Source organism: Mytilus trossulus, unplaced genomic scaffold (assembly GCF_036588685.1).
Source record: "Mytilus trossulus isolate FHL-02 unplaced genomic scaffold, PNRI_Mtr1.1.1.hap1 h1tg000125l___fragment_3__unscaffolded, whole genome shotgun sequence".
Classification (NCBI taxonomy): Eukaryota; Metazoa; Mollusca; class Bivalvia; order Mytilida; family Mytilidae; genus Mytilus; species Mytilus trossulus.
In genome coordinates, this window is record NW_026963300.1 from 326,963 (window position 1) to 354,665 (window position 27,703).

Consider the following 27,703-nt stretch of genomic DNA (forward strand, 5'->3'; position numbering starts at 1 on the left):
AATACTCATCGTTGAAATTAAAGGGCGTCTCCGTATGGATGAATACATATAGATCAAATAATTTTTTTATTGATTACTGGGTACTTTTTACATAAGAGAAATATTCAGCTACAATAATTATGGGATATGACTATAACAACTATAATATAGGTCACAATTTATTTAAAAAAAGGAGCGACAAACACCTCGTTATCATTTAATCAGACCAAGGAGGTTATATGTCTCATATAACCTCCTTAATCACTGAGACAAACAAACGAAACTGATAATTATAATCTAAGACTACTGTGATTACAATATATATATATAATATATATTATGTTGTGTTTATTTGTGGTCATTCAGGTCACAATTGTTTGTCGGTATTTAGCTAACAAGTGCTGCGCATGACTTTTAAATGGTTCTGGGGACGTATTCCGGTGCTGCATTCGAACGGTTCTGTGACCGTACCGGCTGCCGTATACTGATGAGTTGAGAACAATTATCCTCGGCACAACATGGCGTCATCCTCGAAACCTAAACGCAAACGCAAACGGCACAGCTCAAATTCAGAAGATGATCCACTGTGGACAAATAGATTAGATGGCGATTATTATTCCGCATCAAGCGATAAGAAGAAGAAATTAACTGCACTGAGTAGTTACATTCCGCGTGAAACAAGTGATTGGACGATGAGCGAACTAGAAAATCTTCAGATTAATTGGAACTGGATCGACCCATCCACGAAGAGCATTGATGAATTTTTCGACATGTTTTCAAATATAAATGCAGGTTTGCCACCCCTCGATGCAGATTTAATCAAGATGATGGATTATTTGAATGCTAACTTGACATTTGACACAAGTGTCAAAGAACTTGAACAGGAAAATTATGTTAAAGTTAGAGAATATCTTGTTAAAAACTTTCTTCCCAAAGTTGATGCTGATTCAGATGAACACCATGATGATGAAGAGTTGATGAAAACTGTGGGTAGTAGTTCCAGGTAAAATTAAAATTACCATCTTTTCATTCACTACTGCAATGTCAGTCAGGTACTTCTCAAGTTCTTGTAGCTTCATGTCAATCGGGCCCTTAGTCGATCCGCCCCAATATAAAAAAATATTTATAGGGAATAAAAATGAAGATACGATGCAGTCTGGTAACTCCGCCCATCTAAGGCTTTGATCGTGTATATTTCTTCTTTATTATATAAAAATTGCATCAAATTTGATTTGAATCTATTCACTGAAAACTCAATGTTACGTACATTTTTTACTATCTTATTTCCGCAATCATATATCTGAAAAGATTTGAAAATCAATCAGACAAATGGGTCACCTCTGTTTTCACAGAAGTGTTGTTGTCCGGTAAGTCCGTCCATGCGTAGTAAACATGTATGGATGACAGGTTTATCATCATGATCATATATTAACGAACTAGAACATGTAGAACTTAAGGAAATGATGTTTTATCATGTTTATAAATGGACCACTAAGAAAGGAACTTTAGATGAACAAAATAAAAAAATTCAAGCCAATATGATAAAGAAATTGTTGAAATAGAAAAATAAACCAAAAATATAAAAAAAACAGAAAATAAAGAAAAGTAAAAAATATGATTATAGATAAAGATAAGAATGTCAATAGCATGGTTAAAAGTATTTTCTTTAAAAAAATGCCCTCATTCAACATGTTCGGTATTCTGAATTGCAGTTACTTAGACACCATTATCCTTGTCAATGGGTTTAAAGTCTGTGCAGTATCATGAGTATATAGTGGTTTTAATATATAACCCAAAATTTTAATTTCAGAGTCAATATATTTTATTTTCAGTCTTTAAAATCGAAAAAAAACCACCAAAAAAACAGAAAGCTTGTGTCAAACTTTTCCATACATCATTGTACATATTTATTAAAGATAATGAGTCTTTAAGATTTTTAGCACACCTGGCCCGAAGGGCCAAGTGAGCTTTTCCCATCACTTTGCGTCCGTCGTCCGTCGTCGTCGTCCGTCGTCTTCGTTAACTTTTACAAAAATCTTCTCCTCTGAAACTACTGGGCCAAATTAAACTAAACTTGGCCACTATCATCATTGGGGTATCTAGTTCAAAAAATGTGTCCGGTGACCCGGCCAACTAACCAAGATGGCCGCCATGGCTAAAAATAGAACATAGGGGTAAAATGCAGTTTTTGGCTTATAACTCAAAAACCAAAGCATTTAGAGCAAATCTGACACGTGGTAAAATTGTTAATCAGGTCAAGATCTATTTGGCCTGAAATTTTCAGATGAATAGGACAACCCGTTGTTGGGTTGCTGCCCCTGAATTGGGTAATTTTAAGGAAATTTTGCTGTTTTTGGTTATTATCTTGAATATTATTATAGATAGAGATAAACTGTAAACTACAATAATGTTCAGCTAAGTAAGATTTACAAAAAAGTCAACGTGACCGAAATGGTCAGTTGACCCCTTTAGGAGTTATTGCCCTTTTTAGTCAATTTTTAACCATTTTTCGTAAGTCTTAGTTATCTTTTACAAAAATCTTCTCCTCTGAAACTACTGGGACAAATTAATCCAAACTTGGTCATAATCATCATTGGGGTATCTAGTTTAAAAAATGTGTCCGGTGACCCGGCCAACCAACCAAGATGGCCGCCATGGCTAAAAATAGAACATAGGGGTAAAATGCAGTTTTTGGCTTATAACTCAAAAACCAAAGCATTTAGAACAAATCTGACAGGAAGTAAAATTGTTGATCAGGTCACGATTTATCTGCCCTGGAATTTTCAGATGAATCGGATAATCGGTTGTTAGGTTGCTGCTACTGAATTAGTAATTTTGAGGAAATTTTGCTGTTTTTTTTGTTATCTTGAATATTATTATAGATAGAGATAAACTGTAAACAGCAATAATGTACAGCAAAGTAAGAACTAAAAATAAGTCACTATGACCAAAATAGTCAATTGACCACCTAAGGAGTTATTGCCCTTCATAGTCAATTTTTAACAATTTTCTAAAAATTTGAAGATTTTCAATAACATTTTCCACAGAAAGTACTGTTATAGATCGAGATAATTGTAAGCAGCAAGAATGTTTAGTAAAGTAAGATCTACAAACACATCACCATCACCAAAACACAATTTTGTCATGAATCCATCTGTGTCCATTGTTTAATATTCACATAGGCCAAGGTGAGCGACACAGGCTCTTTAGAGCCTCTAGTTTTTATTATTTTGCCTTATATTAAATGGCATTGTCTCCCTTTTTAGCTCACCGGAGCCCAAAGGGCCCCATGTGAGCTTATGCCATCACTTGGCGTCCTTCGTCGTCTGTTGTCATAAACTATTTCAAAAATCTTCTTCTCTGAAACTCCGAAGTTTTGATCCATCGTCAAACATGGCCACCATGGCTACAAATAGAACATAGGGGTCAAATGCAGTTTTTAGCTTATATCTTAAAAACTAAAGCTTTTAGAGCAAATCTGACATGGGGTTAAATTGTTCAATTTGTCAAGATCTATCAGCCATGAAATTATCAGACGAATCGAGCAACCCATTGTTGGGTTTCTGCCACCAAATTGGTAGTTTTAACAAAATTTTGCAGTTTTTAGCTCACCTGGCCCAAAGGGCCAAGTGAGTTTTTCCCATCACTTGGTGTCCTGCGTCCGTCGTCTGTCGTCCGTCGTCGTCGTCGTCCGTCGTTAACTTTTACAAAAATCTTCTCCTCTGAAACTACTGGGCCAAATAAAATCAAACTTGGCCACAATCATCATTGGGGTATCTAGTTTAAAATTTGTGTCTGGTGACCCGACCAATCAACCAAAATGGCCGCCATGGCTAAAAATAGAACATAGGGGTAAAATGCAGTTTTTGGCTGATAAATCAAAAACCGAAGCATTTAGAGCAAATCTGACATGGGGTAAATTTGTTTATCAGGTTAAGATCTACCTGCCCTGAAATTTTCAGATGAATTGGACAACTGGTTGTTGGGTTGCTGCCACTGAATTGATAATTTTAAGGAAATTTTGCTGTTTTTGGTTATTATCTTGAATATTATTATAGATAGAGATAAACTGTAAACTGCAAAAATGTTCAGCAAAGTAAGATTTACAAATAAGTCAACTGGACCAAAATGGTCAGTTGATCCCTTTAGAAGTTATTGCCCTTTAAAGTCAATTTTTAACCATTTTTCGTAAATCTATGTAATCTTTTACAAAAATCTTCTCCTCTGAAACTGCTGGGCCAAATTAAATGAAACTTAGCCACAATCATCATTGGGGTATCTAGATTAAAAATTGTGTCCGGTGACCCGACCAATCAACCAAAATGGCCGCCATGGCTAAAAATAGAACATAGGGGTAAAATGCAGTTTTTGGCTCATAACTCAAAAACCAAAGCATTTAGAGCAATTCTGATAGGGGTTGATATTGTTTATCAGGTCAAGAACTATCTGCTCTTAAATTTTCAGATGAATTGGACAACTGGTTAGTAGGTTGCCCCTGAATTGGTAATTTTAAGGAAATTTTGGCTTTTTTGTTATTATCTTGAATATTATTATAGATAGAGATAAACTGTAAACAGCAATAATTTTCAACAAAGTAAGACCTAAAAATAAGTCAACATGACCAAAATGGTCAATTGACCCCCTAAGGAGTTATTGCCCTTTATGGTAAATTTTAACAATTTTCATAAAATTTGTAAGTTTTTACTTACATTTTCCACTGAAACTACTGGGCCAAACCTAATTAATAGGGATAATTGTACGCAGCAAGATTGTTCAGTAAAGTAAGATCTACAAAACATCACCATCACCAAAACTCAATTTTGTCATGAATTCATCTGTGTCCTCTGTTGAATATTCACATAGACGAAGGTGAGCGACACAGGCTCTTTAGAGCCTCTAGTTTGTTATTATCTTGAATATTATTATAGATATATATAAGAAGAAGTCTTAAAAGCTGTACATGTATTTCATGCTTATCTTTGAAAAGCAGCAGGAAGAGTTGATATTCCTGCTGAGGTCCTGACAAACGTTATTAGAACTTCTAATAAAAGATCCAACTATAAAGACCTTGAATCAGGGCCGTAACTACAATGAGGCAGACGAGGCAATTGCTGGCAAAAAAAAATAATAAGGGAAAAAAAGAAAATGGAGAAAGTTAGGCATGCATGCAGAGGGTAGAACACATCCTTGCATTTTAACATCAAGAATTAAGTAATGCATACTTCGAATAGTAATTTATGTTGACGTGCAGCTTCTGTACTTTTATTTCAACGTAAGGTATCAATATCTCTGTATCTGATTACCATCGCCAGTAAACCGGCATTTGGTTCTGTAATTATTTATTTCCCGTGAAAATGAATTATTGATAATGGATATTTCCAACATTATCAGTCATGTTGTCAGTTCGCAAAGTAAATCAAAATTAAAATAGTTTGAATTCTTCACCTTGCTCAGTTAATATTATTAAAGAAGCATTCACAGATCACACATGAATACCTAAACACCCCACAATTTGTATGTAGTTCTCTTTCAAATAAAATGAAGATTTGAGGCATTTTCAAATGTTTTGCTGCAAACCTGGCTGCTATTCGAAAACAAAACATTTATTTTGGATGGATGGAGGATTTGTTTGGTTTAACGGCAAGTACATGAAGTAGGCTTTCTTTTAGCTATATATAGAGAGCAAGTTACAAAATGTATGTGATTATTCCATTCAAATGTTAAACGGACAGGACAAGACCTTGGCAGAATGACAATTTGATTGCTTGATACTTTGAATTTCCATGGAGTATTGTGGGAATACTTTGGGCTTGTGAAATAAAGACGGTCACACAATTAACCATGGTAAAGGTGACTAGAGAGTATTTAATTTGTATCATTATTGATTTGGGTGTAATAAAATTGAGAATGGAAATGTGGAATGTGTCAAAGAGACAACAACCCGACCGAAGAGCAGAAAACAGCCGAAGGCCACCAATGGGTCTTCAGTACAGCGAGAAAATCCCGAATCCGGAGGCGTGCTTCAGCTGGCCCCTAAACAATAATGTGTACTACATGTAGTTCAGTGATAATGGACGTCATACTATAAAACTCTGAAATATATAAATGAACTAAAAATTAAACATGTTTTTTGATATCTCAACCCTCCCCTATACCTCTAGCCAATGTACATTGTAAGAAAAACAAACACACAGCAATACGCACATGCATTTATCATGTTTATAGAATTAGCAAAAAAAATTAATTATTCAATTCAAAGAAAGTAGTCAGACGATGGGATAATAGTGGCACAAGAAAGGTCAAACTAGCATTCACAGACAGTGACTAGGTTCCACTCTTTGCGCTTTATTAAAGTGTTATTGAAAATGTGTGTTATTTTTAATAAAACGTTGACCACACACACTTGTCCCGCATTTTCTACTATCAGACATATAACCTACTGTAAATTTTATATAATTGATGGTACAAAATTCGAGGCAAATATCTGTCAACCGGCTCTGATAGACTATTACAGTTCTTTATATGGTAAATATGAAACAAAACGATAAATATGATACAAACAACGGAGGTAACAAGATATATTTCGAACCATAAATTAATGTTACAATTTTCGGCCAGGGGGCCTCAATCGGCGGCTCCCGTTAAACCCCTGCCTCGTCTGTTCCCAAGGCCTAGTTACGGCCCTGTGAATTGTTTATTTAGAGCTAATTTCCTAATGCATGTAGAGCAAGACTTTCAGGTTAGCTTACTTACTTGCTTTGTTTGTATATTGTACAATTTTATTGGGATAACGTCCAATTAAATGTAAATATAATATATACAGGTTTAACTATGCCTATATATATTGTTTGAAGATGTCAAAGCTTGAGTTAAAAGTTTATACATTGTTATACAAACAAAGCAAGCAAGCCACCAAAGTTTTACTCTACAAGAATTAGGAAATTAGCTCTTAGTAAATTTTAATAGCTATGATTTTAATTGAATTAAGTGATTACGACCAGCCTTACTTTGGTTCACGATCATCAGACAATTGTTGAATAAACAAACCAATTACAAATGTATAGACTAATGATCATTATGGTAATTACATTATTATGTGTTCCAGTGGATTGTAAATATCTATTTATCTCTTCTATGTGTCGGAATTGAATATAAACTTTTCCCAATTGTATTCTGAGTTATCATGGAAAATAACTTCATATTCATATACTGATATCGATGCTGCTTAACAAATTGTACAAATCACACTGATTACTCATTTTTGTATCGATTTAAAGTAATTCATCTGAATGTTTCTCTAAACATGCTAAAGGTAATATTAGGCATCCTTCACTTACCTGCTGTCACTATTCATCGATACTTTTTACAAATTCCATTTATACTGATTCAGATATGTCACCAAATCCGCCGAAGTTAATTATTCATTATTATTTTATTATAGGGCCGGATCAACTAAGGGTGGATAATAATAACTTGTACAAGTAGTACCCCTGACTGAATGTGTCAAGTTTGCAGCATTCTAGACACTTCAGCACCGAGACAAATCGTCACCAGCATGGTGACAGACATTATGTTCTCAACAACTTTGCTTTATATTTTAAAAATCACATTTTTCTAATACTGGATGTTGACTTGACAATGGTAAAACATGGACCAGAGACGGATATGTTAAATCTGTGTACGTTTTCAAAGCACGATTGCTTTTAAGAAGTTCTTCACAGTTATTTCTTCAGGAAAATACTCTAAATGAATGTAAGATAAAGGTATCAGTGATAATTTTAGCATTTTGGAAAATTTGTATGCATAATTAAACCTCACAGCTGTAAAACTGTCAGACAACTTCTTATGGGAGTTATTGCCCTTACACATGGAAATGACAAATGTTACCATTTTTTTTCCATTTTTATACGACTGCAAAAAAATTTTTGTGGTCGTATATTGGTATGAAGTCGGCGTCGTTGTCGTTGTCGTCAGAAGACACATTGGTTTTCGCACTCTAACTTTAATTTAAGTGAATAGATCTCTATGAAATTTTACCATAAGGTTCAATACCACAACAGAAAGGTTAAGATTGATTTTAGGGATAATGGTACCAACAGTTAAGGAATAAGGGGTCAAAAAGGGGACAAAAAAAACCTTCCAGACATAACTTGTGTGTTAGTGTATGGATCTCTCTGACATTGTACCACAAGGTTCCATATCACAAAGGGAATGCTGGGATTGATTATGGGGGTAATTGCCTTAAAATTTTAGGAATTAGGGGCCAAAAAAGGGGCAAAAAACAAGCATTTTTCTAGTTTCATGACAATAACTTGTGTGTAAGTGTATGGAATTTTCTGAAATTGTACTACAAGGGTCCATATTACAAAGGGAAAGCTGGAATTGAGTTTGGGGGTAATTGCCCAAAACGTTTAGGAATTTGGGGCCAAAAAGGGGCCTAAAAACAAGCATTTTTCTACTTTCAAGACAATAACTTGTGTGTAAGTGTATTGATCTTTCTGAAATTATACTACAAGGTTCCATATCACAAAGGGAAAGCTTGGTTTGAGGTTGGGGTAATTGCCCTGAACGTTTAGGAATTTGGGGCCAAAAAGGGGCCTAAAAACAAGCATTTTTCTACTTTCAAGACAATAACTTGTGTTCAAGTGTATATATGGATCTCTCTGAAATTGTACTGCAATGTACCATACTATAAAGGGAAGGCTGGGATTGAGTTTGGGGGTAATGAATCATAAGGGCCACAGGTTCAAAAAATTTGGGGGAGGGATTTTTTTTTCCTTTTTTTTCCTTTTTTTTCTTTAAAATTTTCCATTTTAAATTGGTTATTTCTGATTTATATATAAAAGCAAATAATAATGATATGGTTTGAATAGGTAAATTAAAAATATCTTTAAGTTCTTAGACCACATTCATTCTGTGTCAGAAACCTATGCTGTGTCAAATATTTAACCACAATCCAAATTCAGTGCTGTATCAAGCTTGAATGTTGTGTCCATACTTGCCCCAACTGTTCAGGTTTCGACCTCTGTGGTCGTATCAAGCTGCACCCAGCGGAGCATTTTATTTACATTTATAAGTTTTCATTATTTACCGGCCCTCATTAAAATTCAAATATCTGTAATTGGGAGATATCTGTATTGTATTTTAAGCTTGGCCTTCGTGAAACGTAGATTTGACTGTCACAAATTGAGTTTACCTAGCAACGAAATACAATACAGATATCTCCATTCTAATGCAACATCTTAAAATAAATTCCATTTGATAAATATTTTGGCTTACTTCCCAAAGTTGGTTTCCGTCCTCTAACTTTAGTTTGCCTCAACCAAATGTTATAAAACTTCTACAAAAGGCTTATTACCACAAAACACAGATCAAGTTTAAATTTCAGTGGCGTCACTTAAACCGTTCTAGAGTTATGCCCCTTTACAAATGGAAAAATTGCTGAATTTTTCATTCCCGCTCTCTAGTTTAGGAGGGGCCTCAGTGGCCGAGTGGTCTAAGTAGTTACTACTGTAATCACTAGCCAGTCAACAATGAGGTTGTGAGTTCGAACCCCGCTTGTGCGGGTGCACTGGACTCCAATCTAAATTGACTAGGATTGTCAGTTTTCCTATCACAGGTCGGTGGTTTTCTCCTGGCACTCCGGCTCCCTCCACCAATAAAAATTGGCCCAAAAGCGGTGCTTAAAAGTGGCGTTAAAACACCAAAAATCAAATCAAATCTAGTTTAGGTTGCCTCAACCAAATGTTATGAAACTTATTCACAATGCTTATTACCACAAAACACAGATCAAGTTTGAGTTTCGGTAGTGTCACTTTTACTGTTCTAGAGTTATGCCCCTTTACAAATGGAAAAAATACTAGTTTTCATTTCCATTCCCTAACTAAAGTTAGCCTCAACCAAATGTTATGAAACTTATACACAATGCTTAATACCACAAAATACAGATCAAGTTTGAATTTTGGTGGTGTCACTTTTACTGTTCTAAAGTTATGCCCCTTTACAAATGGAATAATTGCTGAATTTTTTGTTTCCGTTCTCTACCTTCAGTTTGCCTCAACGAAATGTTATAAAACTTATACACAATACATATAACCACAAAACTCAGATCAAGTACAAATTTGAGTAGCGTCACTTTTACTGTTCTTCAGTTATGTCCCTTTCAAGGTTACCGCTGGCGTTCACCATTTTCGCATTTTGCAAAAAAATAAAAATTGTGGCGATTAAAATTCATCATTTGCGAAAGAATTTGGCGAAAGAAATATATATAATGATTTGATTTCATCCATTTTATTTATTTTTCGTTTTGGCGACTCACGTGTTTCAAGCATATTTTTACGTCTCAACTTTTTCATTTACGATGGTCCGGAAAAGAAAACTGTCGTTATGAAGAAATATATTCAACAGGTTGGGAACAACTCCTCAAATAAGTAACCCTTCAATGTAATGACTATCCCTTAAATCAGGGATCAATTTCAAGTGATAAAAAAAAAATGTTTTGTTGTAAAAACCACTTTTTAGTACAAAAGGGCACATATTCATATCATTTGAAGAAACTTTTCCCAAAGAACTATACAACTATCTGGTATTATATGGTCAAAACATGTCCAAGAATTTTGTAATATTCCTGGACTTATACATCATGTACATGTATCTTCTTTATTTTAAAAAATAAGTGGACCCCTCTTTAAGAAAAGTTGTTCCAAATATAATGAATTTTTCCCCGTTTAAGTTAAAAAAAAGCTAAATTTTTCTTTTTACTTTTCTACAACAGCAAAATGATCCCTTGTCTGAGGGACAGTCCCTTATTTAAGGGATATCCCACATTTGGAGGGTTGTTCCAAACCTGTTGAAAAGTAAGAAAAGTCTCTGCCTTTAGTCTTTATCCTTCAACTGGAAGGGAAATGTATATCCGATAAACTTTTGAAGTCAAAATTATGATGTCTATATTGCTATTTTTATAGTATCTTTTAAAAAGTAAATGGGGGGGGGGGTTAGAAAGAAGGAACATTTTAAACGAAAAATATATTTATGTAAGTTGGCGAAAAAAATAATTGACTCGGGGAAACCCTGCCCTTTATAACTTTATATGATATGCTAGCGGGGGCATCATCTGTGTCCCATAGACATATTCCCCATTTATTTGATTTTGCATATATATATGTACAGGTACGACTCAAATAGACACCAAGTCTGACTTAATAATAGATTATAGAACAAGTTTCCAAATCGACAGCAGATTCTATGCACCTCTAATCAGTGTCCAGTTCTTATATAAATAATTAGGATTTTTTTTTCAGAGTTATGATACATCATATTGAAGCTGGAAGACATGACTTTCAAAATGACCTAAAAGAAATACTTTATGATTTGTTGTTGACTTCTAGAACAGTGGAAGAAATGAGGTTCACAATAATGCTGGAGAAGTTTTGCAGAATGTGTAACCTAAAGGGAAGGTAAATTCTTTAAAAAATATGGTGAAAATAAATTTTGACCATTACTATCATGACTATTGACAAGACTGTTTCTTTAACCACTTTGTGCTTAACCTTAACATACTGCAGAATGAGGACTGACTTTTCAGGGTTTTTTTTCACATTGCTGGACTATTGTGTTACAATACATGTACATACATGTAAAACCAGTAAGATCTTGTTTTTTTTAAATTGAGAATAGCAGTAAGATTCCTTACCAACATCTTGCTACAACAAGAATTGAAACAACATGAGCAAGCTTAATTAGTGGAATGAAAATGTTATTTCTTTATAATTTTGAAATTCAGACAGACATGATACAATGTATATGTAACACTTCCAAAAGTGTCAATCTCCCCAACAATGCCCAAACGTGTCCTCAAAATCCTAAATGATCCAAAGGTGTTCAATTATTATTATTTGCAAAGCGTGTCCACTTTAAAACACCAGAACATCTCAAAACTTTTAGCAATAATATGTCCTCAATAAAGGCAATAACTTTTATGGCAATTTAATTTTTGAAAACATGATTAAAGACGTCTGGTTTTGGTTGCAGGATTCTAAAACAGATCAAACAACATCTGCAGGAAATAAAGGTATTATGTTTGGTAAAGACGAATGCCCAAGACATGGAACATTATCCTGTCTATCCACAGTGAAAGATGATATCAATGACTTCTGCTTTCAAATAGACACCAGATAAGAATTAAAGAATGGCACAATAAAAATGCGTTTTGCTTGCAGTGGTTTTATTGTCGAGCCTGCGACTTTAGTTGCAGAAAGCTCGACTTAGGGATAGTGTTCCGGCGGCGGCTACGGCGGCGGCTACGGCGGCGGCGGTGTTAGCTCACTTCTTAAAAGCTATATATTTTAGAAGGTGGAAGACCTAGATGCTTCATACTTTGTATATAGATGCCTCATGTTACGAAGTTTCTGTCAGTCACATGTCCAATGTCCTTGACCTCATTTTTATGGTTCAGTGACTACTTGAAAAAAAAGTTAAAATTTTTTGTATTGTTGAATTCTCTCTTATTCTAAGTAATAGGATAACTATATTTGGAATGTGTGTACCTTGCAAGGTCCTCATGCCAGTCATACAGTTTTCACTTTTAGCCCAAATTGTACCTTGTCCTATAAACATTTAGGAAGATCAAAATCAGTGACAAGAAAAGCATCAACAAAAAACCTCACAAAAATATTTAGCCCTTGACATATTTAAAATCCATGAAATATTGTAACCACCTTAAATAACTGATTAAAACAAGATCGCAATCGATTGACTCGACCTAAATCATCAAATCCTGGTACCCTGTATATGAAAATGATGAAAGGTTAATTTTGAAAATGGTTCTTTTTGTAGTATAGGATTGGTCGAGGAAACCATGATCAAGGATGTACGTGTTGTGGCAGTTCCAGACTTAACTTTCAGAATTTCATCAAATGAAATGCCTGATGTAATACAGATAATGACAGTTGCAGAGGTACTTCTTCATATATAAATAAAGTAAAAAAAATTCAGGCTTGTGTGTCAACAATTAATTTTCATTTCCAATTGTAAAACATATAACTCAAAAACTGTGAAAGTACTTATATTTTCGTGGTACATGTGGTATGAGCAAAAGCTACAATACATGTTCATGGATTTTAGTTTTTTGAAAAAAATCAGTGGAGAAATTTTAAGCCATCTGATATAAACCTTCGATATAAATTCTTTAAATATTTGGCAAAAATAGTACACAGGAGAGCACTTACAAGACTAGACTTAAGAAATCTGCATACAGAACTATGTATCAGATATCAGAATGCAATTTTTAGCTCAACTGGCCCAAAGGGCCAAGTGAGCTTTTCTCATCACTTGGCGTCCATCATCATCGTCGTCCCTTAACTTTTACAAAAATCATATCCTCTGAAACTACTGGTCCAAATTAAAGCAAACTTTGCCTAAATCATCCTTAGGGTATCTAGTTATAAAAAAACTATTCGATGACCCCGCCCATTAACCAAGATGGCCACCATGGCTAAAAATAGAACATGGGTGTAAAATGCAGTTTTTGGCTTATATCTCTGAAACTAAAGCATTTAGAGCAAATCTGACAGGGGTGAATATGTTCATCAGGCCAAGATCTATCTGCCCTGAAATTTTCAGATGCATCAGACAATCCGTTGTTGGGTTGCTGCCTCTGAATTTGTAATTTTAAGGAAATTTTGCAGTTTTTTGTTATTATCTTGAATATTATAATAGATCAGTCAGGGGCATTACTTAAACAAGTAACAATTAAAATTACCTATACAAGTAATGTTGAAAACGAGGCTAATTTAAATATAACTTATACAAGTTATTTTTCTAAATATTATTTTTATAGGTGTTTAAGAATACAGATTTTACTAGCTTTAAATAATTTTCACAGTTATCTGGTTATTTTTCCCTTGATATATAAAAACTAATTCTTCAGAAACACTAATTAACTTTCCCACACACTTATCTTACATACCAACGCTTCTGGGTCAAAGATTGGTCTCTTGGGACTATTAAATTATCATTTTCCTCTAAAATCTTGAAGGTAGACTGATATAAATAGATTGATACTTGTGAATTAATTAAGACCTGAAGTTATTTATAATTTGTAACCTAATTCAATTATGTGCCTTTAATAGGTAAGTGTAATTTCTATTTTTTTTCAAAAATGTTAAAAATAACTTATTCAAGTAATATTTTTGACATTATTTTCAAAGTAACCCTTTATCTCTATACTCCTCTCAAATCTGATAAATTCTTTATTTTATCATATAAAATGGTGTTTAAAATCATGAAAACTACATTTAGTCTATGAAGACCGATTGGTTTTCGCACTCTTAACTTTAGTTTAAGTGAATGGATCTCTATGAAATTTTACCATAAGGTTCGATACCACAAAAGGAAAGTTGGGATTGATTTTGGGGATTATGGTACAAACAGTTAAGGAATTAGGGGCCAAAAATAAGCATTTTTGTAACTTCCTGACATAACTTGTGTGTTAGTGTATGGATCTCTCTGACATTGTACCACAAGGTTCCATATCACAAAGGGAATGTTTGGATTGATTTTGGGGGTAATTGCCTTAAAATTTTAGGAATTAGGGGCTAAAAAAGGGGCAAAAAACAAGCATTTTTCTAGTTTCATGACAATAACTTGTGTGTAAGTGTATGGAATTTTCTGAAATTGTACTACAAGGGTCCATATTACAAAGGGAAAGCTGGAATTGAGTTTTGGGGGTAATTGCCCAAAACGTTTAGGAAAAAGGGGCCAAAAATAAGCATTTTTCTAGTTTCCAGACAATAACTTGTGCAAGTGTATGTATCTCTCTGAAATTGTACTGCAAGGTTCCATATCACAAAGGGAATGTTTGGATTGATTTTGGGGTAATTGCCTCAAAATTGTAGGAATTAGGGGCAAAAAAAGGGGCAAAAAACAAGCATTTTTCTAGAGTCATGACAATAACTTGTGTGTAAGTGTATGGATCTTTATGAAATTGTACTACAAGGTTCCATATCACAAAGGGAAAGCTGGGTTTGAGTTTGGGGGTAATTACTTTAAATGTTTAGGAATATGGGGCCAAAAAGAGGCCAAAAAACAGGCATTTTTATACGACCGCAAAATTTGAAAAAATTTTCGTCGTATATTGCTATCACGTTGGCGTCGTCGTCTGCGTCGTCGTCGTCGTCTGAATACTTTTAGTTTTTGCACTCGAACTTTAGTAAAAGTGAATAGAAATCTATGAAATTTTAACACAAGGTTTATGACCACAAAAGAAAGGTTGGTATTGATTTTGGGAGTTTTGGTCCCAATATTTTAGGAATTAGGGGCCAAAAAAGGCCCAAATAAGCATTTTCTTGGTTTTCGCACTATAACTATAGTTTAAGTTAATATAAATCTATGAAATTTTGACACAAGGTTTATGACGACAAAAGAAATCTTGGGATTGATTTTGGGAGTGTTGGTTTCAACATTTTAGGAATTAGGGTCCAAAAAAGGGCCCAAATAAGCATTGTTCTTGGTTTTCGCACAATAACTTTAGTTTAAGTAAATAGAAATCAATGAAATTTAAACACAATGTTTTTTTCCACAAAAGGAAGGTTGGTATAGATTGTGGGAGTTTAGGTCCCAACAGTTTAGGAATAAGGGGCCAAAAAGGGACCCAAAAAAGCATTTTTCTTGGTTTTTGCACCATAACGTTAGTATAAGTAAATAGAAATCTATGAAATTTAAACACAATGTTTTTTTCCTCAAAAGGAAGGTTGGTATTGATTTTGGGAGTTTAGGTCCCAACAGTTTAGGAATTAGGGGCCAAAAAGGGACCCAAAAAGGTATTTTTCTTGGTTTTTGCACCATAACGTTAGTATAAGTAAATAGAAATCTATGAAATTTAAACACAAGGTCTATGACCATAAAAGGAAGGTTGGTATTGATTTTCGGAGTTTTGGTCCCAACAGTTTAGGAATAAGGGGCCCAAAGGGTCCAAAATTAAACTTTGTTTGATTTTATCAAAATTGAATAATTGGGGTTCTTTGATATGCTGAATCTAACTGTGTATGTAGATTCTTAACTTTTGGTCTCGTTTTCAAATTGGTCTACATTAAGGTCCAAAGGGTCAAAAATTAAACTTAGTTTGATTTTGACAAAAAATGAATCGGTTGGGTTCTTTGATATGCTGAATCTAAAAATGTACTTAGATTCTTGATTATTGGCCCAGTTTTCAAGTTGGTCCAAATCGGGGTCCAAAATTAAACTTTGTTTGATTTCATCACAAATTGAATAAATGGGGTTCTTTGATATGCCAAATCTAACTGTGTATGTAGATTCTTCATTTTTGGTCTTGTTTTCAAATTGGTCTACATTGGTCCAAATCAGGATCTAAAATTTTTATATTAAGTATTGTGCAATAGCAAGTCTTTTCAATTGCACAGTATTGCGCAATGGCAAGAAATATCTAATTACACAATATTGGGAAATAGCAATTTTTTTTTTAATTAGAGTTATCTTTCTTTGTCCAGAATAGTAAGCAAGAAATATCTAATTGCACAATGTTGTGCAATAGCAAGAATTTTTTTTAATTGGAGTTATCTTTCTTTGTCCAGAATCAACTTAAATCTTTGTTATATACAATATACAATGTATATTCACTTTTTACTACCAACTAATAAATTAAAATAATCTTTACCATTCAGTGATAACAAGCAGTTTTGTTTACATCTTAATATTTTATGATGTATTTAAATGAGTAGTTATTGTTGCAAACTCCATTAGAAATTTTAATTGAGATTAGTTTTGGAATAAGGGAAAGGGGGATGTGATTAAAAAAATTAGGTTCCATTTTCTCATTTGAAATTTCATAAATAAAAAGAAAATTTCTTCAAACATTTTTTGAGAGGATTAATATTCAACAGCATAGTGAATTGCTGTAAGAGAAAACAAAAATTTTAAGTTCATTAGAACACATTCATTCTGTGTCAGAAACCTATGCTGTGTCAACTATTTAATCACAATCCAAATTTAGAGCTGAATCCAACTTGAATGTTGTGTCCATACTTGCCCCAACCGTTCAGGGTTCAACCTCTGCGGTCGTATAAAGCTACGCCCTGTGGAGCATCTGGTTCTAGTTTCCAGACAATAACTTGTGTTCAGGTGTATAGATCTCTATGAAATTGTACTGCAAGGTACCATACCACAAAGGGAAGGCTGGTATTGAGTTTGGGGGTGATGAATCATAAGGGGGTTCACAAAATTAGGGGGGGGGGATTTTTTTTCCCTTTTTTCTTCTTTAAAATTTTCCATTTTAAATTGGTTATTTATGATTTATATATAAAAGCAAATGATAATGATATGGTTTGAATAGGTAAATTAAAAATTTTTTTAGTTCTTAGAGCACATTCATTCTGTGTCAGAAACCTATGCTATGTCAAATATTTAATCACAATCCAAATTCAGTGCTGTATCAAGCTTGAATGTTGTGTCCATACTTGCCCCAACTGTTCAGGGTTCGACCTCTGCGGTCGTATCAAGCTGCACCCAGCGGAGCATTTTATTGTAGTCTTTTACAAAAATCTCCTCTGAAATTACTGTGCCAAATTAAACCAAACTTGGCCTAAATTATGCTTAGGGTATCTTCTTTAAAAAATGTATCCGATGACCACACCCATTGACCAAGATGGCTGCCATGGCTAGAAATAGAACCTTGTGGTCAAATGCAGATTTTGGCTTATATATCTGAAACTAAAGCATTTAGAGCAAATCTGAGAAGGAGTAAAATTGTTTATCAGGTACAAATCTTTCTGCCCTGAAATTTTCAAATGCATCAGACAACCTGTTGTTGGGTTGCTGCCCCTGAATTGTTAATTTTAAGGAAATTTTGCAGTTTTTTTATGCCCGTTTACGGGTCGTATTATGGTATACCGTTGACCGTCTGTCCGTCCGTCCTTCGTCAACATGTCGGACATTAACTCAAAAAAGCTTTAACCAATATGCATGAAACTTTGGTGAATTGTTTATATCTATTGACGTGAGCTCCCTTTCATTTTTTATAAATTTCAGAATTACCGTTTCCAAGTTTTGGGGTTTTATTCATATAACCAATTCCAAGTTCTTTGGCTACATTTATTCAGAAACCTATAATATGTCAAATATTTAATTACAATCCAAATTCAGACCTGTATCAAGCTTGAATATTGTGTCCATTTTTGCCCCAACTGTTCAGGGTTGGACCTCTGGGGGCGTATCCAGCTGCGCTCAGCGAAGCAGTTTATTGGTTATAACCTTGAATATTATAATAGAAAGAGATAAACTGTAAACAGCAAAGTAAGCTCTACAAATAAGTCACCATGATCAAAATTGTCAATTGACCACTTCAGGAGTTAATCTTCTACAAAAATTTTCTGCTCTGAAACTACTGGGCCAAGCTCATTATAGATAGAGATAACTGTAAGCAAGAATGTTCAGTAAAGTAAGTTCTACAAACAAGTCACTGACACAAAAACAGAGAGTTTTGTCATGAATTCTATTCTTGTCTTAAATAATGTAGAGTGTCCTTTGTTTAATATGCACTGCAACACATTGACCAAGGTGAGCAACACCGGCTCTTAAGAGCCTCTAGTTATTATTGCGATATTAAACCAGTCAAATTATTTGTATAAAGAAACCTTGCAATAATTTCTGAATGTACAGTAGTTATTAATTATGAATTAGTGGGTCCTATATGGTTTTCCTTGTTCTTAGGTTAAAGTTTCAACCAATGATTCATTAGTTGATCAAAAGATTCATGTTACTAGACAAAAACCAGAGGCTATTGATAAGGAGACACTTCAAACTATGGATCCATCAAAGATAAGAGGATTTAGCCAACATGTTGGACAGCTGATCATTGGACTAGGCAATTCTTGCTTCAAAAAAGAATGTCTTGGCCTTTTGCTCCATGAGACAAAGGTAATGTTAATATATAGCTAATTGATTAAAATGTTTCGATCAACTCTTAAATGATTAACACTTTCAGTCCAGTAAAATTAATGATCCCTTTTGATAGATAAATGATATTTTCTATAAAATTGCATTACTATCAGTACAAATCAGTTTAGTTATTTGGATGCCCTGTCCCGATGTCATGGTCTAGCGACTTTGTATTAATTGTCAATGCTGCTGTCCCTCAAATTGTCTTTTTCAGAATTTTCTGCTGACAGCAAGACATTTCTCTGTGTCAGCAGTTAATTATACCCCACACAACAAATAAGGACTTACTATGTAGATGTGCATATCGACAGGAAATTACGATTTTTTTTTGTAGGAGTTATGCCCCTTTAACTTAGAATTTTGGCCAAAATATACTACTGCAACAGTTTGTCATCCCAACTTCTCTGAAACCACACAACAGAATTTCATGAAACTTTGTAGATAATAAGGACTTACTATGTACATGTGCATATCGACAGGAAATTACGAATTTTTTTTTGTAGGAGTTATGCCCCTTTTACTTAGAATTTTGGCCAAAATATACTACTGCAACAGTTTGTCATCCCAACTTCTCTGAAACCACACAACAGAATTTCATGAAACTTTGTAGATAATAAGGACTTACTATGTAGATGTGCATATCGACAGGAAATTACGATTTTTTTTTTTGTAGAAGTTATGCCCCTTTAACTTAAAATTTTGGCCAAAATATACTACTGCAACAGTTTGTCATCCCAACTTCTCTGAAACCACACATCAGAATTTCATGAAACTTTGTAGATAATAAGGACTTACTATGTAGATGTGCATATCGACAGGAAATTACGATTTTTTTTTTGTAGGAGTTATGCCCCTGTAACTTAGAACTTTGGCCAAAATATACTACTGCAACAGTTTGTCATCCAAACTTCTCTGAAACCACACAACAGAATTTCATGAAACTTTGTAGATAATAAGGACTTACTATGTAGATGTGCATATCGGCAGGAAATTACGATTCAATTTTTATTGTAGGAGTAATGCCCCTTTAACTTAGAATTTTGGCCAAAATATACTACTGCAACAGTTTGTCATCGCAACTCCTCTGAAACCACACAACAGAATTTCATGAAACTTTGTAGATAATAAGGACATACTATGTAGATGTGCATATCGACAAGAAATTACGATTCAATTTTTTTCTAGAAGTTATGCCCCTTTTACCTAGAATTTTGGCCAAAATATACTACTGCAACAGTTTGTCATTGCAACTTCTCTGAAACCACACAACAAAATTTCATGACACTTTGTAGATAATAAGGACATACTATGTAGATGAACTTATTGCAGGAAATTACGATTCAATTTTTTTTCTAGGAGTTATGCCCCTTAGAACTTAGAATTTTGGCCCAATTATACTACTGCAACAGTTGAAACTTTGTAGTTTATGAGGACATAATATGTTAATTGTGCATATCCACAAGAAAATTTTTATCAGTTGACTTTTGTAGAGTTATGAGTCTTTGAACTTAGGAATCTGGTGAGATTTTGTTTGTCAAGTGACAATGTGGGGGTGTGGGGTATGTGAGGTTCTTTAATTTTTTTATTAAAATTATTTTTAGGGTTTCCCCTTAGCAAATCATGGACTTTGCAAGGGGAAGGGTTTATCATTTTGTGGAGCAAGATCACTGGGTACTTCTACTTTTTTTCCAGTGTGCTATATTCACAAATATCAGTTTAAAGTGTCTTTTATACCATCTCTTGGGCAGGTAACAAGTAACTTTCTAGTGGTATACTAATTAAGTATAACTGATTTTTCTTTTCAGATACTGATAACATGCCTGTCTACATCACCCAGGTATTGTACATATATCAAAGATAAATTAGGTCCAGAAGACAAAGCTACTCTGCATTTTATTGGACCTTATGATATATTAAAGGCAAGGGAGAGGAGCCAGCTGATAAAAGCTTTTCTACGTTTAGGAAACCGACAAAGATTAGGAATACCAAAAGTATAATCTGCCTTTTGTGTTACTAGAATCTGCTCACCCTATCAAAGCTAAAGTGAATACCAAAGTTGATTCATAGTAATGAATATAGAGGTGTAATACCACCAAATCATGGTACGTCACATCTGGTTGCATACGAAAGTAGGTCTTAAAAAATATTCCCTTGAATTTGACCGTTGTAGGTAATTAATCCTACATTTTATTGCAGTAAAACTATTTCTGTGTCATAAACATATGTCTTGGGTATTTCAAAACACCATTATTTTTATTTGTGATTTCTATAGAAAATTTTGTAATCTTGAGGTTACATGGTTACTAAACCTTGTACACAGATAGAATAAGAGGAGAAATTTGATTGGTTAACTTCCAATGATTTTTATTTTCTTATATGCAATGAAATGTTATGTGAAACTTTTTCTATAGAACTGGACAGGATAAAACTTTACTCATGCCAAGTATTTCTTTATTTGAAACAAAGATAAATTCTGCACAATTTTTTGAAAAGTGCAAATTTAACAAAGACTAATAGGGGAAAATCAATGATGGTATTACACCTAGAGGTGGAATCTCTTAAAATACATTTATTTTTTAGTACAAAATCTTAGTGAAATTGTTGCCACAACATTTTGTAATTCAAGAACAAAGCAACAAAAAGTTTATTTATACAGCATCAGAGTTATTTTCAGAGCTAGATATAAAGATATGTATATATATTAACATTATTGTGACATAGGAAATGTACTAGAAAATGCAAGAATGGTGAAATTCATCTATTATCCATTACTTATCATCCCCTGTTTGACACATTGCAAGGGACATAGAAATACCCTGCATCCATCCAGTCTTGTAAGTGCTCTCCTGTGTACTATTCTTGCAAGATATTTATAGAATTTATATTGAAGGTCAGCAATGTCTAGAACAAGTTTGAAAAATCAGTGCAGATCAATTTTTATGCCCCCGCCATAGCGGAGGGGGTATTGCGATTAACCCTTGTCCGTCTGTACGTCCGTCCCAAAATTGGTTTCCCTTCTCTAACTTTAGTTTGCCTCCACCAAATGTTATGAAATTTATACACAATGCTTATTACCACAAAAACACAGATCAAGTTTGAATTTTGGTGGCGTCACTTTTACTGTTCTAAAGTTATGCCCTTCTACAAATGGAAAAATTGTTGACTTTTTGGTATCCCTTCTCTTACTTTAGTTTGCCTCAACCAAATGTTATGAATCTTATGTTGTGTTTTGTGTACTATTGTTTGTCTGTTTGTCTTTATCTTTTGTAGCCATGGCGTTGTCAGTTTATTTTTGATCTAGGAGTTTGAATGTCCCTCTGGTATCTTTCGCCCCTCTTATATGCACAATGCCAATTACCACAAAACACAGATCATGTTTCAATTTTTGGGGCGTCACTTTTACCGTTCTTGTATAAAAATTACCATCATGTAACATCTATCAGCCCAGCCCTGACATATAAAAGTATATTTACAGTAAACATCTTATTTATTTGTAAACCTGTTTTCTCTTAACCATACATACAGATTTTATTACTATTTGCCTTTTTAGTTCACCTGGCACGAGGTCCACTGTGAGCTTTTGACATCACTTATTGTCAACTGTCGTCTTCTGTTAAATTATACATAGATCATCTCCTCTGCAACTACTAAACCAAATTTAACCAAACATGGCAAAAATTATCAACGGGATATCTATTTTAAAAAGTGTGTCATCTCAACCTGCCTGCCGACAAACATGGTTCACATGGCTAAAAATATAAGAGCAATTTTTGTCTATTAACTTGAAAGCGCTATAGATAAAGAAAATTGGGCAGGAACAAATATTTCAGAATGATGAGATCTACATAATATCATTTGACATCAAAACTGTCAGATCACTTCTTATACGAGTTATTGCCCTTAATTGAGTTTAGTAAAAAGTTATGTTTGCCTATTATTTCGAATTATGATAGATAGACAGAAACTTTAAATAGCAAAAATGATCAACAAGACAAGAAAATTAATAAATAAGTCAACATTATTGAAATCCCCAGTCAACCCCTTATTGAAGTTGTTGCCCTTTAATGACGATGTTTCCCTTTTTTTCCAGGATTACCAATTTCTTGAAAACTATGATAAATAAAACTTTAAAATGCAAAAATTATTGGCAAGACAAGATCAACAAATAAGTCAATATTTTGCAGTTTTGTCTATTTCCTTGAAAACTATATAGATAGATAAAAAATTGTAATAGAAAAATGATCACCAGGACAACATCTACAGATAAGCCATAATGGCTGAAATCTTTAGTTGATTTGATTAAATTTTTTGAGTTATTTACCATTTAATGATAATTATTACTATTTTTTTTCTTTTTTGCCTTTTATCTTGAAAACTATAATAGATATATAGAAACTTTAAAAACAAAAAAATATTCAGCTGAATAGAATCTACAAATGTGTTAAAATGACTTAAATTGCAAGTTAACTAATAAAGTTATTCTCCTTTTATGATGATTTTTACTTAAAAGTGGCCATTCTGAAAGATGCAGGTGAGCAACACAGGCTCTTTAAGAGTTCTGTTTATTGACAAAAGCATTAAAAGACAGGTGTTAAATTTTAACTGAATGTATTCGACTTTGTTCTTATATCTATATTGTTATTCTTATTTGTGCATATGCAAAAATGATGGCAGTTATTTATACACATTAATAGATAACTTGTAAAAGAAATATGTGATATTTAAACAAAAAATAATCTACTTGATTGTGTTTTACTTTGAATATAAGTTTGCTTTCTATTATTATGGACAATAAAATCAATTCTTACTTTGTTTCTGTTTAAGATGATGAATTGTGCAGGAACATATATATAAATAGTAACAATATAATGCATTGAACTTTCTTGACCAGATTTTATTTTTACCTGAGCCACAACAAAACTTCAGACTCGCCTATAAAATGCTATATTTTTGAGTAACTACACATTCAAATAATTTATTTAATAAATAGTGTTTTTTTATTTTAATCAGTATATTACGGGTGAAATATTCTATATATTAACTAAATTTTTAAAGAGAGTTTTCAATTGCAAAAATTGTACTTGCTAAACATGTAATCAATTTGAATGATTAGTTGAAATCAAGTACAAATACTTTATTTATATATAACTTATCTGAATTTGTAAATTGGTGTGAAATTTTAAAGTTATTACTCTTTACTTTGAATCATTTACATTTATAGATATATATATGTATATACACTTATAACATTCATAACATTATTGCAAAATTAATTTTAATCAATATAAAATTTCATTTCATTTTTGTATACATTATTTAACGATCATAATTATGTGAACTATCTGATGTTGCTACATTTTGCATTTATTCATCTACATATATGTATGTCTCACCTTGCAACATCACTATCATATTTGAATCATTTATTGTTAAATGTTCATTCACTATTTGTATATATTAAATGAATATATGTGTATAATTTGTAGTTAATCATTATCTTAAAATAAATTTGTAAGTGGTGGTTATATGAGAAAATAAATTTGTAAGTGGTGGTTATATGAGGAGTGTTTTTGATTTACTACAAAAAATACTCGTTTTGATGTTGAAATCTAGATACAGGTACACCAGTCTTCATTTTAGTTCTTTAAATTTTGGACTCAAAAAGAGATGTGACAAAGCACAATGAAAATTAGTTTTTTCTTCTACTTTGCAAATTAAGTTAAATGTTGAAGGTTTTTTGGCTAAAGATCTATGGGTTTTATTTCAATTCCTGAATACTTACATAATTATGTTACTTCGTGTGGAATTTTGTTTGACCACTGTCTAACATATCCCACTGTCCACATAGGGTAGTTGGTTTGTCTAGCTAACTCCTACAGTGTTCTAGCTAGAACATTTATATTATGTAGGGTGTTAGTACATATTCTAAAGGTGTGCACATTATCAGGATTTGCATGTTCCTTATATTTTCCACAAATGAAAGGATGTTGAACTTTCTCATTTTTAACTCACTTGGGGTGCACAGAAATGCTATGTTGAGGTATATGTACATTTAGTGTTTGTACCAAAAATATCAGATGACTTATTAAAGTGTAACCCCATTAAAATGAAGATTGTTTGCTAGTTTCCATGTTTTTACCTGAATACTTAAAACTTATATTATATCGTAAGAAACTGCCATAGGAATTAATAATCAGCAAAACAAGATCTGTAGAACATTGTAGAAAATAAGGTCATAGTGATTGACCTTATATAACACAGGTCCCTGGTGTACATAACATAGGAGGCTGTAGTGCACCTTGTATAACACAGGTCCCTGTTGAATGTAACAGGAGGGTGTAGTGCACCTTATATACATGTAACACAGGTCCCTGTTGAATGTAATAGGAGGGTGTAGTGCACCTTATATAACACAGGTCCCAGGTAAATGTAAACAGCAAAAATGTTCAGCAAAGTAAGATCTACAAAAAAGTTTAACGACAAAAACTATCAATTGACCCCTTAAGGAGTTAATGGCCTTTAAGGACAATTTTTAAGTTTCTAACTTTTAAAATCTTCTCATATGAATCTAGTATAAATTTTGTATTTTATTTCTTTGTACATGTTGTATGTCAAGAAACATAGACACTGGCTAAAATGGAACATATGGGTAAAATGCATTTATATGCTTTTGAAGAAAATATGACCGATACAATGAACATTTAAATGGCATTTTTAAGCCACTCATTAATATGGGCGCATTGCATTTGCACCAATTTTTTCAAAAATCCAATCTTTCATTTGCGCCACAAGGTTATATTTCATTTGCGCCAAAAATAAAAACTTCATTTACGCCATTTTACATGTATTGTATAGAGGAAAAGTTCAATATCCGTGAATAACATTTGTGTTTACAATATTCCCCCTGGAGAACTGAAGGAGTTCATACACATTTCTAATACAAAACTGAGAGTCACTAAGGTTTGGAATTATATAGTTTGAGGTGTCAAGATGGACATTAATATTGTCAATTTAGAGACAAACAAACAAAATGGTCTGTATTTTAGGATGGACACACATATATGTTATCATATGTTCTGAAAAATTTGGAAAGCCAGAAGACAAAAAAAAAAAACAATTATTAAAACTTAGAATGAACATGCTTGTCGAAATATTATTTTCAAATCAAACAGAGAATAAATTAGTCATATGAAATGAGTGAGTGGTGAAAAATAATGTTTATCCTATTCTTGATCCAATGTATGTATATATCATAAACTTAGTCCTTTGTGCACGATTTTATCATTTTTTATGCAAATATATTGTATAATCGTCAATTTTTTCTCTCTGCCTGTTATGATTTAACAAATATGGCTTCTCATTAAATGCCATGGTAAAAACCTAAGGTATTCATAACAAATATGTGATAATGAAACTTTCCATATAGTCATAAAAGACATATGCATATTTTTTTTAATTTTGAGGTTTCTTATGACTTTAAATATTTATATTACCATAGTATGTTAGTTTTCTCATTCTTATTGTTTTACATTTGTCAGTTTGGGGCCTTTAATATCGACTATACGGTAAGGGCTTTCATTGTCAAAGGCCATACGATGATCTATAGTTGTTAATTTCTATGTCATTTTGTTTCTTGTAGAGAGTTGTTTCATTTTTTTTGGCAATCATATTACATATTTTTAAATCAATTTTAATAAATTTAGTTTTTTTTTTTTTTTTAGAGCAAACAGGTACAATTCTTCATTTATCCTCTTTGTAAATACCCTGTAATCATCATTTTTTGGGGCGAATGGAAGAAAACAACATTAATTAACTATATACCTGTGTTTACCAGTAAAATGGCGCAAATGAAATATGGTTTGTGGCGCAAATGAAAGATTTTTTTGGCGCAAATGAAATGCCAATTGACGCAAAAGCAAAGCACTGATTAATACATATTGAAAAACAAAAATACCAGGTGAACTATATAGGCTCCTTAGAACCTGTAGAAGCCACTTTTTAAATGTTATCATTACTATTTACTTAATCTTGAATCAAACATTTAGGGCACTCTATATGACTACCATTATTTATATACATATAATTTAATTATTTTTTTATAATTTTTCTTATTTAACAATTTGTACATTTATTTGTTGTTGTTGTTTAATTCATGTACTTATTTACAATGCATAGGGAAACAAGGATAGAAACCTGATATTGTTTGAGAACAGTACCCTCCTAAGTTCTATTTTAAGCTTGCTTCACTTTGAATATATATATATGAAATTGAAAATAAGATACTTTGAAATGTATACTTTACTGTGATTGAAGCCTGAGTTCTTTGATATAATTGATTCATAACATCTATATGATCTACAAACTAACAAAATTAAACATGTTTACCCCAAAAGGTACTTCCAAATTTTTATAAGACCGCACAGAATTTTTTAGGATTTTGTATAATGCTATGATGTTTTCGTCAGCGTCCGAAGACACATTTGGTTTCCAGACAACAACTTAAGTTAAAGTGAATGAGTCTTTATAAAATTTTAAAAGAAGGTTAAATACCATATAGGGAAGGTTGGGATTGAATTTGGGGGCTATGGTACCAACAGTTTATTAATTGGGGGCCAAAAAAAGCATTTTTGTAGTTTCCAGACATTAACTTGTGTGCAAGTGTATGGATCTCTCTCAAATTTCTAAACGATTAGGGAGGTGGATCATTTGACCAGTAATGCAGACATTATAGTTTGTTGACTGTTGTTACATTTATACATGTTTATACTTCCTC

General features: G+C 33.0%; 1 protein-coding gene across 3 annotated transcripts; it reads left to right on the plus strand.

Moving 5' to 3' along the window:
• Positions 1–375: 375 nt before the first annotated feature.
• Positions 376–26,063, plus strand: LOC134700168 (uncharacterized). 3 transcript variants are annotated; one of them, XM_063561532.1, is made up of 6 exons: positions 376–982; positions 11,280–11,435; positions 12,814–12,934; positions 18,703–18,734; positions 18,789–18,909; positions 20,736–26,063. In XM_063561532.1, the coding sequence occupies exons 1-6, from the start codon at positions 498–500 to the stop codon at positions 20,925–20,927; spliced, it is 1,107 nt and encodes a 368-aa protein (XP_063417602.1). In that variant the 5' UTR covers positions 376–497; the 3' UTR covers positions 20,928–26,063. The 3 variants fall into 3 exon arrangements, 2 of the variants coding, with proteins under 2 accessions (XP_063417602.1, XP_063417601.1); XR_010103795.1 differs by having other exon boundaries at positions 379–982; positions 18,703–18,909; positions 20,736–21,011; positions 21,479–26,063; XM_063561531.1 differs by having other exon boundaries at positions 378–982; positions 18,703–18,909.
• The last annotated feature ends 1,640 nt before the right edge of the window (positions 26,064–27,703 follow it).